At 32.9% G+C, this 14,333-nt stretch overlaps 2 protein-coding genes across 5 annotated transcripts; both read right to left on the bottom strand.

Annotated features, from left to right (window-relative positions):
- Positions 1–813: 813 nt before the first annotated feature.
- Positions 814–5,384, bottom strand: LOC118063173 (protein DETOXIFICATION 27). Its single transcript, XM_035077127.2, has 8 exons — positions 4,880–5,384; positions 4,207–4,748; positions 4,014–4,100; positions 3,857–3,913; positions 1,877–2,115; positions 1,641–1,759; positions 1,257–1,346; positions 814–1,142 (listed from the first exon to the last, which is right to left on the bottom strand). The coding sequence occupies exons 1-8, from the start codon at positions 5,165–5,167 to the stop codon at positions 1,095–1,097; spliced, it is 1,470 nt and encodes a 489-aa protein (XP_034933018.1). The 5' UTR covers positions 5,168–5,384; the 3' UTR covers positions 814–1,094.
- Positions 5,385–7,966: 2,582 nt separating this feature from the next.
- Positions 7,967–14,041, bottom strand: LOC118063170 (probable glucan 1,3-beta-glucosidase A). 4 transcript variants are annotated; one of them, XM_035077121.2, is made up of 11 exons: positions 13,899–14,041; positions 13,533–13,669; positions 13,347–13,462; positions 13,126–13,245; positions 12,438–12,623; positions 11,750–11,908; positions 11,367–11,536; positions 11,123–11,278; positions 8,855–9,207; positions 8,453–8,632; positions 7,967–8,278 (listed from the first exon to the last, which is right to left on the bottom strand). In XM_035077121.2, exons 2-11 carry the CDS (start codon positions 13,606–13,608, stop codon positions 8,193–8,195), a joined length of 1,602 nt encoding a protein of 533 aa, XP_034933012.1. In that variant the 5' UTR covers positions 13,609–13,669; positions 13,899–14,041; the 3' UTR covers positions 7,967–8,192. The 4 variants fall into 4 exon arrangements, with proteins under 4 accessions (XP_034933012.1, XP_034933011.1, XP_034933014.1 ...); XM_035077120.2 differs by having other exon boundaries at positions 13,533–14,022; XM_035077123.2 differs by having other exon boundaries at positions 13,126–13,250; positions 13,347–14,021.
- Positions 14,042–14,333: the final 292 nt, after the last annotated feature.

The raw sequence follows: 14,333 nt of genomic DNA, 5'->3' as shown, positions 1-14,333 counted from the left end.
ATAGGTGGAAGACTAGCATAGGGGTCGGTGCTCACCAACCCATGCCACATCATGGTGCTCATGGTTGATGCTGTAGGCACCGCCGATTTGGTGCACATTTTTGTGAGCACCAATTCTTCCACGGGGGTTGATGCTCTAAGTGAAAGGTTCATGTTTATCCTCTTTATCTTTCTTGGGGTAAAGTAACTTGTCCTAGCAACCCGTGAGTTCCTAAACATCTATGATCTTACAAGTCTGGTGATGGGAGGAGGATTGTTACGATTTATTTTTTAAAGTATTTTTAATATATATATTAAAATAATATTTTTAATATTAATATATAAAAAAAAAAAATGAATGATGTGAAAACTTTACCGAGTTTAGGTAGAGTAAAAGAATGATTAGAAAATTTTCTGACCTTTAGGTAGAGTAAAACAATGATGTGAAAACTTGCAGCCATCAAGTCCACCAAATCACAGGTCAGCGGGCAACTTTGACTTTCAGGTGTTTTAAAACAAATTAATTTTAAAAATAAATATTATTTTAATATATTTCAAGTCATCTTAAACTAACATGTTTCATATTATAATAAGAAATGCTTTTTAAAATTATTTTTTTACTTTAAAATATATTTTATGTTTTATTTTTCTTACTTCAACCCATTAAAACTATTAATATTACAGTTAGATCTCCTTATGTGATTTAATAGAATTTACTATAAACACATACCATGATGTAACTCTATTACAGTTTGCACTCGCAAGCCCAAACCACATTAAATATTATGCTTTTTATATTTTTTTTATTGTAATATTTATCAATAATTGTTATAGATTGTTCACGAGAAGTCTCTTTGGACAAGTCTATTAACTCGAGCACAAGTCTGGGCCAGGTTTTTTTCTGGACCAGAAATAATACTAAGAATTTCATAATAATACATCGTTATGGTTATTTCTGTAAATTTAAAATACATAGAGCACCATAATAACCAAAGAAATGAAGCCTTGACTGCCAAGTTAGAACTCAAGAGCGCCGTCGGGACCTATGCGTCGAGATCCCTTGAAACAAGCTGATGATGTACTCGATCGTCTAAAATTAATTAATTACTTCCGTCTTTAGATTGCTTCTGACCACTTCAATACATGCTGGCTTGCTTTCTCTGCCTGCAAACGTCGACAAAGTAGACCAAATCAAACAACTAAACAATGGCGAGAGAGATCATCAGTACTGCTGTACAGTAGAAGAAAAACAATTGCTAGTCTCCATTGAAAAACTACCTCCTTTTCCCAGTCGCATCGAATGGTAATGACGGCCAGTATCAGTGTTTGAACTGCTGTCCCTCCGAAAATCATCCCAGCCCAGATTCCCTGATCGATCATGTGTTTTCAGTTCACAGACAATGGTAGAATTAATATCACTGATGGTTTTTTTGGTAATATCACGAGAGAGATCATCACTAGTCTTATATTTAAATTCTTTTAAATACGTTAGGTAATGCAGAGAATGTATTTTGAAAAAGGATTCAGTTTCGATCGATGCACAAGATATTCCGAGAATACTATTATCACTGTGTGTATATATGATGAACAAGCGAGCTGTTGATTTTCTCCTATGGCCTGTGGGTGTCGACAGACAGCATAGACATAGCAACGTGAACTTACCATAACTCCTTGGTCAAAGAACCATCCCATGAGGAATCCAAGAGGAACTCCAATAGCATAGTAGCAACCTAGGTTTATGTATGCCACGTACTTTTGCCATCCTGAGCCAACAGCAACCCCTGCAGGAAATTAACAGGTTAAAGCTTGGTGATATATATAGAACACAGCTATAATTAAATTATGAACCAGGGAAAAAATCAGATAAAAATTGTGATTAAAGCATGGATGCAAGTAACCTGAGAGAACTGGCTGAACACTGTTGAGCAAGACAGTGAATGCTAGGAGGATTGAGAGCTTGTTAACTGCTTCAAGAACAGGTTCGCTTGAAGTAAATATCCAGGTTAACTTGTCGTGGAAGAACATTATCAGTAGCCAGAAGACAAGGCCAATGATAACTGATGTTGTCACTGACACTATTGTAGCGAACTTGGCACCCTTCCCGTTCCCAGCTCCGAGCTCATTTGCAACCCTTACTCTGCAATTTAATTAAACGGGTTAATTATAGTTTAATTCGGTTTGCAAGACAGTAGTTCCTTTGTTTTGAATTACACAAGTTGGTCTGAAGGATATATACTTTATATAAAAGAACAATTTAACTGCGAAAAATAAACCATCTCTTCAAGCAGGATCAAGGGCCGACCGCTATACCACTGTTCTTGTAACATGTCTTAATATTGCGGTGAAGATTATTTGTTAAAATGATTTTGATTTTAAATATTATATTAGAATAGTTCAAAATATTTAAAAAACAGTATTGGATAAACACCCTTATAATATTTTGTAATGTGGTAGTTGTTATTTTTTAAATAACTTTTCATGCCAAAATGCATGTTAATGATGTTTTTTTATTTTTAAAAAATTATTTTTGACATCAGCACATCAAAACGATCCAAAACATACAAATCATATTAAATTTTAACAAAAAAAAATTAATTTTTTTAGGAACACAAATAGATTCTTTCATCTTTCACTGTTTGTTGGTGGAGAGTTTAGTGGGAGAAGATCTATATGGAGTTTGTTTTAGTAGTGTGATTAGAATTGTTTTTGTTTTTTAAAATAATTTTTCATGTTAAAATATATGTCAATGATTTTTTAAAAAATAAAATTATTTTAATATCAGTAAATTAAAATGATTTGAAAACAATAAAAACATATTAATTTAAAATTAATAAAAAAATTAAATTTATTTAAAAATATTTTTAAAATGAATAAACAAAAAAAGCTAGGCGGAGAAAATAAGGCAGGCAGCTTTCATAGTGATGCTTTTGGATTGAGACAACTTTTCTATGACCTATTTTGTCGGGAGCACAATTTCTCTAGCTTTTTGGCAACCTCTTACAGTGTATGAGTTTTTGTCCATTGATACATCAAAGAAATCAATGTCATTAAGTGAATGAAAACGGTATAATTATTTGATTCCTATTTGAATGATTGGATTTTTTTTCCAAAATAAATAATGACCACAAAGCATATAGGGGGACAGAAACACGGCTCCAATAGGAAAATTCGATATGAACAAGAGAAAAATCAATATGACATCGAGCCGCCGATCGAGACCCTTCTACTTCTGTGCATGATCTTAGTCAAATCATCCAACTCGTATTCTCCAAAGAAATTGCCTTTTTTACGTTAAAAATGTATTAAAATTTTACATCAATGTATTAAAATTATAAAAACATACTTAAAAACATATTAATTTAATATTTTTTAAATAAAAAATATTTTAAAAAACGGAAACTATAATTTAATATCTAATAATCACTTGCTCTTATGATATAATGCAGATTATGTTTTGCTATAATTATAAAATTTAAAAATGTTTGATTAATTAATTCATTATAATTTGCAAATATTTTATAAAAAAAACAATAATTTATATAAGAAAACAATCTACTTTTTCAGTCAACTACGCATACTTTATACTTATCACTACTTGTTTAAAATAGTGTTTATCATATTCATATCATTAATCTGATCATGTGATGAAAGTCACATATGAGAAGTAAAAGGTCGAAGAAAATATGAAGACGCTTCTCTAAAAAATGGTGGTCCCTTCAAAAACTTTTTCTATATAAATTATTAAGTGGGAATATAATAAAAAATCTAACGCTGAAAACAAAATAATAATCATTTTTATTCGTGTTCAAGAGATTTTGCTTATCTTTTTCAATTTTTCAAGTTTAAATCATGGAATTAACACGTAAAAATTTAATTACCCGGTTCCTGCAAAGAAAGCAAGAGGAATCATCATCTCCCAGCCATTTATGGTCATGCTGCCAAAAAAAAAACCCTCATACCAGTTAAATATATATTAATATACTTGATTAAATTGAATATTTAAAATAAAATTATACAAAAAATAAATGATAATACCATATAGACAAAGCATCCACAGCAATTTCTGCATTTTTTAGATTCCCAGTCATTAAGATGAGGATTCTATAATACCAATTCTCCAAGCTGGTTAATAGCAAAAACGAAAAGGCCATTTGTGAGATCCAAGAAGAAAAATATATATTTAATTAACAGGCACCACGTATGGCTAGAGGTGAGGGAGGTGAGTTACCAGAGCATGACGCCAGAAGCAGCGGAGAGTTTGGTGAATTCCCAGAGGCCAGAAAAGGCTTCGGTGGAGAAACCAGTCCATGTAAGAGGACAGCCACCACAAAGGGTGTAGCCAAGATGACCAAAAACCAAAACCCACCAAGAAAAATTCAAAGTCATGGCTGTCCCGGCAACTCCAAGCTGAAGCTGATACACAAGAAGCCAGCTGACAAAGATATGAACCAACAGAGCTACAAAAGACACCCATGCAATGACCATGTTCTTAAGCTGGCTCTGCAAGAATCTCTGCAAGGGAAACTGAAAGGCAAAGCTAAAGTGAAGTGGTATCATCCACACAGCAGCTTTCCCTGAAAGTTCTGCTATATCATCAGGTTGACCAAGTAGCTTCAAGACTGGAGAGGCAAAGAGGTAGAGGGGCAAAAGCAAAACACAACATAAGAACAACACAATCCATGAACGTTGCATGTATACTCCCAACATATAGTACTTTTTTGCTCCAAAAGCTTGCCCACAGAGCGTCTCTAACGCACTCGCCATCCCCAGCTGTGATATCATAATTAAACAAAATCACCCATCATTAATATTAATTGAGTCAGGTAAATTAAGAACAAGAAACAACAACAGAAGAAAGTAAACAAAGAATTTCAGAGAAACAGAGAGCAAGTCTAGCATACCAAGAGGCCAAAGTCGAAGCCAACAATTACATTGTTGGCAATGGAGATACCAGCAAGCTCAAGGTCACCCAGATGACCGGCAAAAGCTTGGGTGATGACAAGCATGGAGTAAGAGGTGAGACGGCTAAAGATTGCTGGACCTACTATTTGCCATAGCTTCTTTGATTCAACCCCAACCCTGCATGCAAGATCTTGAACAACAATATCATCATCATCTCGTTTAGTTTTCTCCTCTAACAAGGGAACCTTTGCTTCCTGGTAATCCAGGACGGCACCGTTACCAGACATCTCCTTCTATCTTCTCGGAAGTGTTTCTGCTAATTTAGGATAGCAATTAATGCAGAGAGGGAGAGACAGAGAGAGGTCCTTTTAAGAGCGTGAAGCCTATCCCTTTGGCTGGCTACAAGTTTTTCCAGGCTTTCAAGGAACTTAGACTATATAATATACATGGATTTGGCTTCTTTCTTGATCCATAGACAATGTTATTATTAATTCCAAACTCTATGGTTTGTATTTGTTCTGTATACAGAACAGACGTAATCATATATAGTAAAATAGAAAAAAAAATTATTTATTTTTTTCGTAAGGAAAAACAAAAACCACAGCAGAACACAGACTCAATTTTTTAAAACAATTCTATTTGATTTAAATAATATTTTGATAATTAATTATTGATATTTTATATTAGGGAAAAAAAAAAACAAGTCTTTTTGGCTTTTATATACAAAAATGGAAAAAAGAAAATACTACATAAACAAACTCTAAGCAAAGATGTTACCTCACGTCTTTCGCTGTCACAGGGGAGCCACGCCTTGTTATTTGTGCATATACATTTGTTTACGTGGTGCTGGTTTCTCATACAGACGTTTAGGTCATTGCACACCGCAGCACTTTCTTTTGGAATTATTTGATTCCACCATACATATTGATCAATCAGATCACTTCAGACCAGATGGGCTTGGGTGCTTTTTTTAAAAAATAATAATTTTATATTGTTTTAATTTGTCAGTATTAAAAGTAACTTTTTAAAAAAATAATATTTAATGAATTTTTTTAAAATAAAATATTTAAAAATAATAATAAAGATACTTTTACCCCTGTACAATTCTTTAAGAATAGGACTCTTCATTCACCGTGATACACGTCATGTTGTAATTAATAACTTCATTAGATTATTATTATATTCGAAAATTAAAAAATATTGCATCTATAGTCATACAAATACGTTTAACCATACACGTCGATCAGGTCAGATGGACTGTCTCTGTAAGATTCTTGAAGAATATGACTCTTCAGTCCCTACACGTTATATTATAATAAATCCATTAAAAGATTATTATATTCCAAAAATTAAAAAATATTACATCTTTACATTTGCACTTCTCTCTCTAATCAGAAGTAATTCTATCCGTGTACAGAGCCTGCGCGTCTACTATGGCAAGCAGTCTACTTTTAAGCTAGGATTTGGCCCACCAAGCTTTTTGCTGTGCTTTTGGGCTGCAATCATTGGAGCGCTGACATACGTCACCCTTGAGATCATGATTATTTTTCTAATTTCAAAAACATTTTAAAAACATTAATTTTATTTTTTTTATTTTAAATATTTTTAAATTGTTTTGATAAGTTAATATATCAAAAATAATTTTAAATACAAGATTGTGATACTTTAATTATTTTAAAAATATTCTTTACTTGAAAATATATATAAATAATATTTTTTATTGTTTAAAATTTATGTTTAATATTAAAATGATTTAAAACATTTATAAAAAAGAAAAAAAGCATAGTATCTCTCCTAATTTGATTATCTTGCTGGAAGGCAGCTCCTTACACAATCCTTGACTTGTTGTGCGGGTCAAATCGCCATCCCACGGGACAAGTTGGAAGAAGATTGTTATGTTTGTTTTCAAAAAGTAATTTTTAAAAAATTATTTTTTTTAATTTTTTTTATATTTATTTATCATTTGAAAAGTTAGTTAATAAAAAATAATTTTCATTCAAAAAAAATTTAGCTTGATTTTTAAAAAAGTATTTTCCTAGAAAATTTAGATGGAAAATACTTTCAGAAAGTTATGAAAAAATTAGAAATATTATATTATTTGCTGATTATATCAAATTTGATTCTCAAACTTTTGATTGTCATATATATTTTGTTTTGAATATTTATTTTTTAATTTCATCTCTTACAATTTAATTTGTATATTAATGTAGATCCTCATTTTTATAATTGTTATTTATTTTTTTCTTATTATTTTTTATTGAAATTTTATATCTATAAAATTTGATCCCCATTCTTTTAATTGTTACTTATTTTATTTAAAATAATTTATGAAATGTTAATTATTATTATTTTAATTTTTTCATCTTTCATTTTTTTTTTATTTTTTAGATTTGATTTCTATTATTTTGATTATTATTTATTTTATTTGAGATAATTTATAAAATTATATTTTTTTTTAATTTCATTCTCATTCAATTTTTTAATTTATAAGATTTATTCCTCGTTATTTTAATAAACTTAAAAAAAATAAAACATTAATAAGTCATTTTTCATTTTAATTTTCATAACATAACCGAATACTAGAAAGTGTTTTTCAATTTATTTTTTATTACATTATCAAACATAAAAAAAATAATTTAGTTTTTAAAAATTTATTTTTTAACAAATAAACAAGTGGTCTCAAAAAGATTTGCCTGTCTTCGTATTATTGTGTGTTCTCCATGATCTGATGAACAACTTTCCTTTATGAGGTGCTGGTACAGAGATTACAACATATTGGACGCCAAATTCTTCCATTCTTGTTGGTTTATTGAAGGCCTTATTGTGTAAACCCTAATTTCCAACTTAGTTCGAACGGAGAAAATCCCTTTCATTCAGGAGCTATCGCCATTGCCTGTAATCTGTTCAACGGTTGTGAACTCTGCCACTGGAATAGTAGTTCCTTTTACAGTGATCGGAGAAATCACGGGACTCGCAAACTTTCCATCATCATACTTTGGGTTTTTGGCTGTGCTGTTTCTAGGGTATTTCACAGATGGCCAAGTGGTCAAGAGAGTGTATATTTTAATATACAAAAAATGGCTGTAGAGAACAAGCAAAGGAGTGATATTATTCAGAACGAGAACACTCTGTAGCTTCCATGCTTTTACAGGACCGTCCACATTTCCTGTGGAAACTCTTTGTTCTTACAGTATTAATGACCTTGCAAATTGGCATAACAAATGAATAAATATTGACAAAATCTGGGAAAAACTCAATGACAAAAAAAAGGGTCGCCAGTGGATCTTCCTCTTTCGACTCTTCTGTTATCCATTATAGTATACAAAGCAGAAAGATCCAGGCAGAAATCAATCCAAGCAATACTAACTTGTCATAAATTTTCCTGGTAGTTGAATTACCTGCACCAGATAGTTCAGATGCTGTCAGGAATGATTTGTACTCAAGATAGGTTCACCTGCATGCTCGTGTGTGCAAGGGGAGAACAGATGTGTGTCGTTCTTCTATCTATAACATGAGAGAAGAAAAAAAATGAGGTGGAGGCAGAATACAGAACAAAAATGAACTAATTTTACCCAGTTGGAGATAATTGTTCCTAATGTTCCATTCAAAATCCCAGTGCTTTCTGTCATTTTTGAGAGTCCAATATGCCCATCCAAAGGAAGCTGCATTATAAACCTCAAGTTGTGCTCTACCAAAATCTTGATAATCTGTCTGAGACGCAGTTGTCACGCTCCACTCATTCACCCATTCCCCTGAAACCAACACAATTCAAAATCACCTAATTAGGTTCCAAAATTCAAATGCATCGTTTGTGTTTAAAAAAAAAACAGTGGCTTCAATAAATCCATTTGATGTTTACCCAATATAAACAATTCTTATCTATGTTTTGATATTTATACTCGACTCATTCCAACTGTTTTTCTTTTTCTTTCCTTTCTTTCTACAAGGGGAACAGGATGGAGATCTTGCCTTACCAACAAAAACAAGCGGGCCATTTGCACTGTTCAGAGCCTGTAATTGAGCTGCCCTGCTCTTGTATACAAAATCTATGTTATCCGTAGTGCTCATATTAACAAAGTAAGTATCAAAAAGACTGTAAAAATGCAAATCCACAACTAAATTATGAGAGCTTATATTCGCCTGGTAAAGTTCTATTGGATCTGCATTGCCAATTCTTTGGCAGATTATTACATAAGCCGTAGAGGAGTATTTTCGAACAATTTCATAGCCTTGCTTGTAATATGGAACTAAAACCTCCATGGGAACCAAGGAGGCAGATGGTTCATTTAAAAGCTCAATTCCCAGCAAAGCCGGATGTCTTGCATATCTGCAATTCAAATCAATCATTGTGAGGGTTTCATTTAGACGTAGAACTTCATGATAGCATTGCTCATGTAAGATAGTTAGTGGAGAAAGAGGAATTCAGATGACCAATCGAAGCACAAACATGCATGATACACCAACATCAAACAATTCAATCTGTGTAATATCATCTTGTATGCATAGGACTCATTATGGATTAATGTAAGGAGTCATAATAAATTCCTACATTCATGGGACTTATATCACGATTGCTTTTATTCAATCTTCCCTTAATTAACATCAATATTATGTAAAAGAAAAGATTGATTATAATTGGAGAACGAGAGTTATTCAGGAACAAAGTGAGTCGAGTTCATTCAAATCACGTATGATGTGTGGCACAAAACACGTAGCAAGGACTACATGAATGAGATATTCATGTTCGAAGAGCTAGCTTTTTTCCAATTGCTCTAGCTAAAGTTCAAATTCACGGTGCCTGTGTTTATGGATATTCAATGCAAATAAGTTCCAAAAGTCCAAATGCACTGCAATAATGTATGTTTTGTTGATAATATCTACCCTCAAAACAAGTCAAATAGTATATAGTCAAGCTCCTTTGAAAAATTACAAAGTCACTATAGACCCAAATGTAACAACATCTTTTCTTAGACCAACTAAAGAAGATGGAAGAAGTAACAGAAAAGGGGCAGAAGGGGATCTTGCTAAACATAATGAAGCATGTAGCAGAAAGGGTAAAATCTGTTATGGCATTCAAGAGTAAACAAGATAACAAGCTTGTGAAGCAAAGCACGAAATAATGCAACAAGTAACTTCAAATCTAGTAACCCTCAAAGTGGAAGAGCAGGAAAACTGATACATGATGTAAAATGAGTTGATGGATGCAAATGACAATGACATCGTAGCGAGCCTGTGAGATAAAATTAAGATTGTGAAGGAACAACATGAGAACCATTTTGAGAATAAAGGAGTTGAAACAACGGAACTTGTACAAAAAAGTTTTTAACACTCACAAATTGAAGATTCCACCATTCAAGAGTCTAAAGAAGAGGTCAATTACATTGACTTCATCATGCCCTCTAAATTCAGTATTATAATTGAGAAGATATCATGTTTCCTAAATTGTTGTCAACGAGTAAAAGGTATCAATCACATAAATGTTACTTCTAGTTGTGCATGTCATTCAAGTTTGTGTAGTGTTTGCTACAACTACTTCAACGCGTCCAAACTCACAATCAAGATACCCAAGGAAGAATGATGAAGATTAAAGAAAGAAATAATAGGAATAGTATTTTAAAGGTATATGATTATTCATGGTTTTTAGCACTTCTAAGGAATATTAGTATTCCTAATTTAATAGTTAAAGTTGGAAAATAGTTTTTACTTATTTAGTAGGATTTCCTATTCTTATTACCTGTTTGCCAACTTCTATTAGGACTTAATGTTCGGTGCCAATAAATAATCACTTTAGTTAAACATTCAATGATTTTATCTAATAAATGTTAAGCATAGAATGTTACGACGATATGAATATTGATTGATCAAGTAAATTGAGTTTTTTCAGAGAAATGGTTCCCTTGAGTGTTTGTCCTTGTATTCATTAATTGGTTCTGCGTCACATTCACACACCCTCTCTCTAACCTCACACTCTGTCTCCAGCATTGCAACTTACTATGCTTGTGGCAACATCCCCTCCTTGGGAATAACTCTTCTATCATTCTTGAACATGACAACTCAAAATTGCATATTATATCATGTTTCTTAGCTGTCCAAACTAAGCACGCCAATTTAAATGCCGCTTAAAGACAACATATTTATGGACAATGACCAACAGCCATCAAAAGTTTATTGATATATTTAAAGCTTAAGCAATTGAAAACCTGGTAGGCAGTGGATAATAAACAGCATGTCTGGAAATGTACCTGGAAGCTAAAAAGTCAATAACATCCAATGTCTTTGAGACATAATCTGGAGAGGAAGGCCAGCCTGTTGTACCATCTCTACTAGCACTATGTTCCGCCCCATTTTGGGAGCCAGGAGCCGCATGAAGGTCAATTATACATTTTATATTATAGGCTCTGCACCACAGTTTTCAGGCACATATTAGACAGAAACGCGTTCAAGTTGCTAATCTTGCAAACAGAAATAAAGAAAAGCTACACCTACTGCGCCCATGAGAATGCATTATCTAGAGCTTCCAAGCATCCCCCAATAAAAGGAGTGGGTGGATCAGGATCGAAAGCAATCCACCAGCCAACAGGAATCCTCACAGTATTTATCCCACGTCTATATAGAAAATTGAAATCATCCATAGTAATAAAACTATTTCTGTGTTTCTGCATCCAAAAGAAAAACCTATTACATAAACAAAATTAAACCTCATGGCACTATCAATTAGTATCCATTACTTTTTCAAAGCCAAAACTCACTTTAAAAAAACATACACTGTGTGACAATTAAATGTTAGATAATTGCTTATCATCAGCCAAAAGAAAAATAAATAAATAAAAATTGAATTATACACTGACATAGAAAAAGAAACAATACACCTTAAGAACCTCCTTAGCCTGATGACGTCCATATCCATTTGCAAGCTGGTAATCTCCATGCAAGTCGTTTGCCACTATCATCATTTCGAATGTAGCTGCATCATCATCCCATCCTGGTTTCCCTGGATAGTCTGCTGTCAGCAGATTTCCTCCTGTAACCTAAAAGAGAAATATATGCTATCACGAAATAGCATTAAAACATTCATATATCAAGGAAATTGTGCACAGCAATCTAGAATTTCATTTAGCTTCATCCTTTTGCACTTTCATAATTGGCATAATAGACATGAATAAGGTTTTTAGGTGGTCAAGTATTGTAGGAGTGATGCTAAGCATTAAGAAAAAACTTCAAGAATACACATGAGCCATTAGACTAGCGGGAACCACCATTGGGTCCCACAATAAGATCACGATGCAATGGCTCAAAGTCTTCTTGAAGTTTTTTCTAGTTGTTTTCACTTATTATTTATCATTCTTATAACTGCACAGATGACTGATAGACAAAGAAATCAACAGCTCATGCCATGGACACAATAGATGCATGTGCAAGTGCGCGCACAAACAAATGAAAAGGCCTGCTCCAGAGAGAGACAAAAACTGCATAGTGAAAACTATCAACTTCAGTGCAACTGATTGACAAAGCGAGAATTCTGTTTTTCAATTTCTTCCTGAAATCAAATGTATATACCTGCAGATAAGGCCCGGTAATAAGTTTTATGTGAACTTGATTGTTGTTATTCCTTTCAATATAAAATATTTCCCCTTCTGAAGGTGAGTTTGCTGTGGCAGAAATGGAGCACCCTTCACCATAACATGCTAGAAAATAGCCTTGAGAGGTGCGAAGCTGAAATTCAGATGCAGAAACTCTCCACAACTGCAGGCATAGTCTCCACATCAGAAAAAAATTAATGCTTCAAAACCATCAAGCATTGATCTGCAAGCTAAACATCAGAATATGAACTTAAACTAGATAAATAAAAGTGAGATTGCACAAGAAAAAGTTGTGCGCAGATGGCATGAAACTTAAGAACTTCAAGATCTAAAATTCAAATCATGAAACCAGTAAATTGTTATAATGCCTAGCAACACTTTCCATTCAGTGGATTTGATACAATGTTAAAAAACAAAAAGGCAGGCCCACATTTAATGATATATCATTAAGTAAACTTTGGAAATAAATTTTAACAAATTGCAACCACAAATCCTAATCAACTAGCCATAAATTATATCTGTGATTTATATAAAAGCAGATCTTAACATGCTAAACAAAAAACTTGATATTGTGCGCATTGATAATACCACACATTGGAAGGAATTCAAAGGAATTCAAAGTTATCCATTAAAGTAAGCATAAACAATTTGGTTTGGCATTTCACCTTAAAAGTTTCCCACGAAGAAGCAACATCCCTATCCACTGTAACACCCATACCACCTCCATTCTCTGCACTCACATACTTGTGCGACGAAACTGACATGAAACGAACCTCAGTACCATCCTACACTTAACACATTGGCAAAGAGATGCATTGACAGGCAACCCAGAAAAGAAAAATATATGTATAAATATACAAATCCAAAACTTTGAAAAAAAGCTCACAAGCATGTCTCCGTTGGGAATGGCATCAAAGAGTGCTGGCTTGATCCAACCTTCAATCACCAGCCAACCTCCCAAGTTCACTCCCCGGACTTTAGAATTGCCTCTTAATCCCTCCACTTTTATCAAGCAAGGAATTAAAAAGTAAGAAATTCAACAATTAGCAAGCTCAAAACAAAACAGGCTCACCTGAGTATGCTCTGGAAAACAGCAGCCATGAAGAAAGTGCAAACGCAACAACCCATTTGCTAAAACCAAGTTCCATCAAGAATGGAATGTAGGTCCATGCCAGAATCAATAAGGCCAAAATATAGTGTCCATCTGGTCTGGAACATGAAAAGGAATAACCCACTTAAGAGAATCTTAGTTATCCCTTCCTTATCACTCAATTAATACCAAATTCAAAATTTTAAACAAGCATCATGCACATAATAGGTTTTCCCTTTTCATTATCTTTCAAAATTCGTTAAGAAAAAAGAAGAATGATTCTGGATTTCAGAACAACAAAAAGGGATGCGTGCCACTGGAAAAGAAGAGAAAAGAACATGGAGATACTTTCAGCTTGATTGTGTTGGAAGGTGTACAGTTTGTTTATTGGTGATGACTGATGATGCCAAGGGAGCGGTCACGAGAAAGAAAATGGATATAGTAACTTTTCCTGGGACATTTTACAGGCCTAGTCACTAGGCCTGTCAAATTTAAATAGACGTGCTGGTATCCCGAGCCAATTGAACTTCGCTTGTGAATAAAAATATTAATTTAATTTGAATTCGATGAATATTATCGAAATTAATTAAAAATAAAAATATAAATAGTTGTAATTTCATATTAGATATAGATTTCTTACGTGGCTTGGAAAGTTTTTTTTTATTTAAATTTTTTTTGTTTTAAATTATTTTAAAATATTTTTGAATTGTTTTGAAGTGTTGATAGTAAAAGTAATACAAAAATAAAAAATTTATTTTAATACATTCTAAAATAAAAAATACT

Source organism: Populus alba, chromosome 7 (genome assembly GCF_005239225.2).
Source record: "Populus alba chromosome 7, ASM523922v2, whole genome shotgun sequence".
Classification (NCBI taxonomy): domain Eukaryota; kingdom Viridiplantae; phylum Streptophyta; class Magnoliopsida; order Malpighiales; family Salicaceae; genus Populus; species Populus alba.
This window is presented reverse-complemented; position numbering and strand designations above follow the sequence as displayed.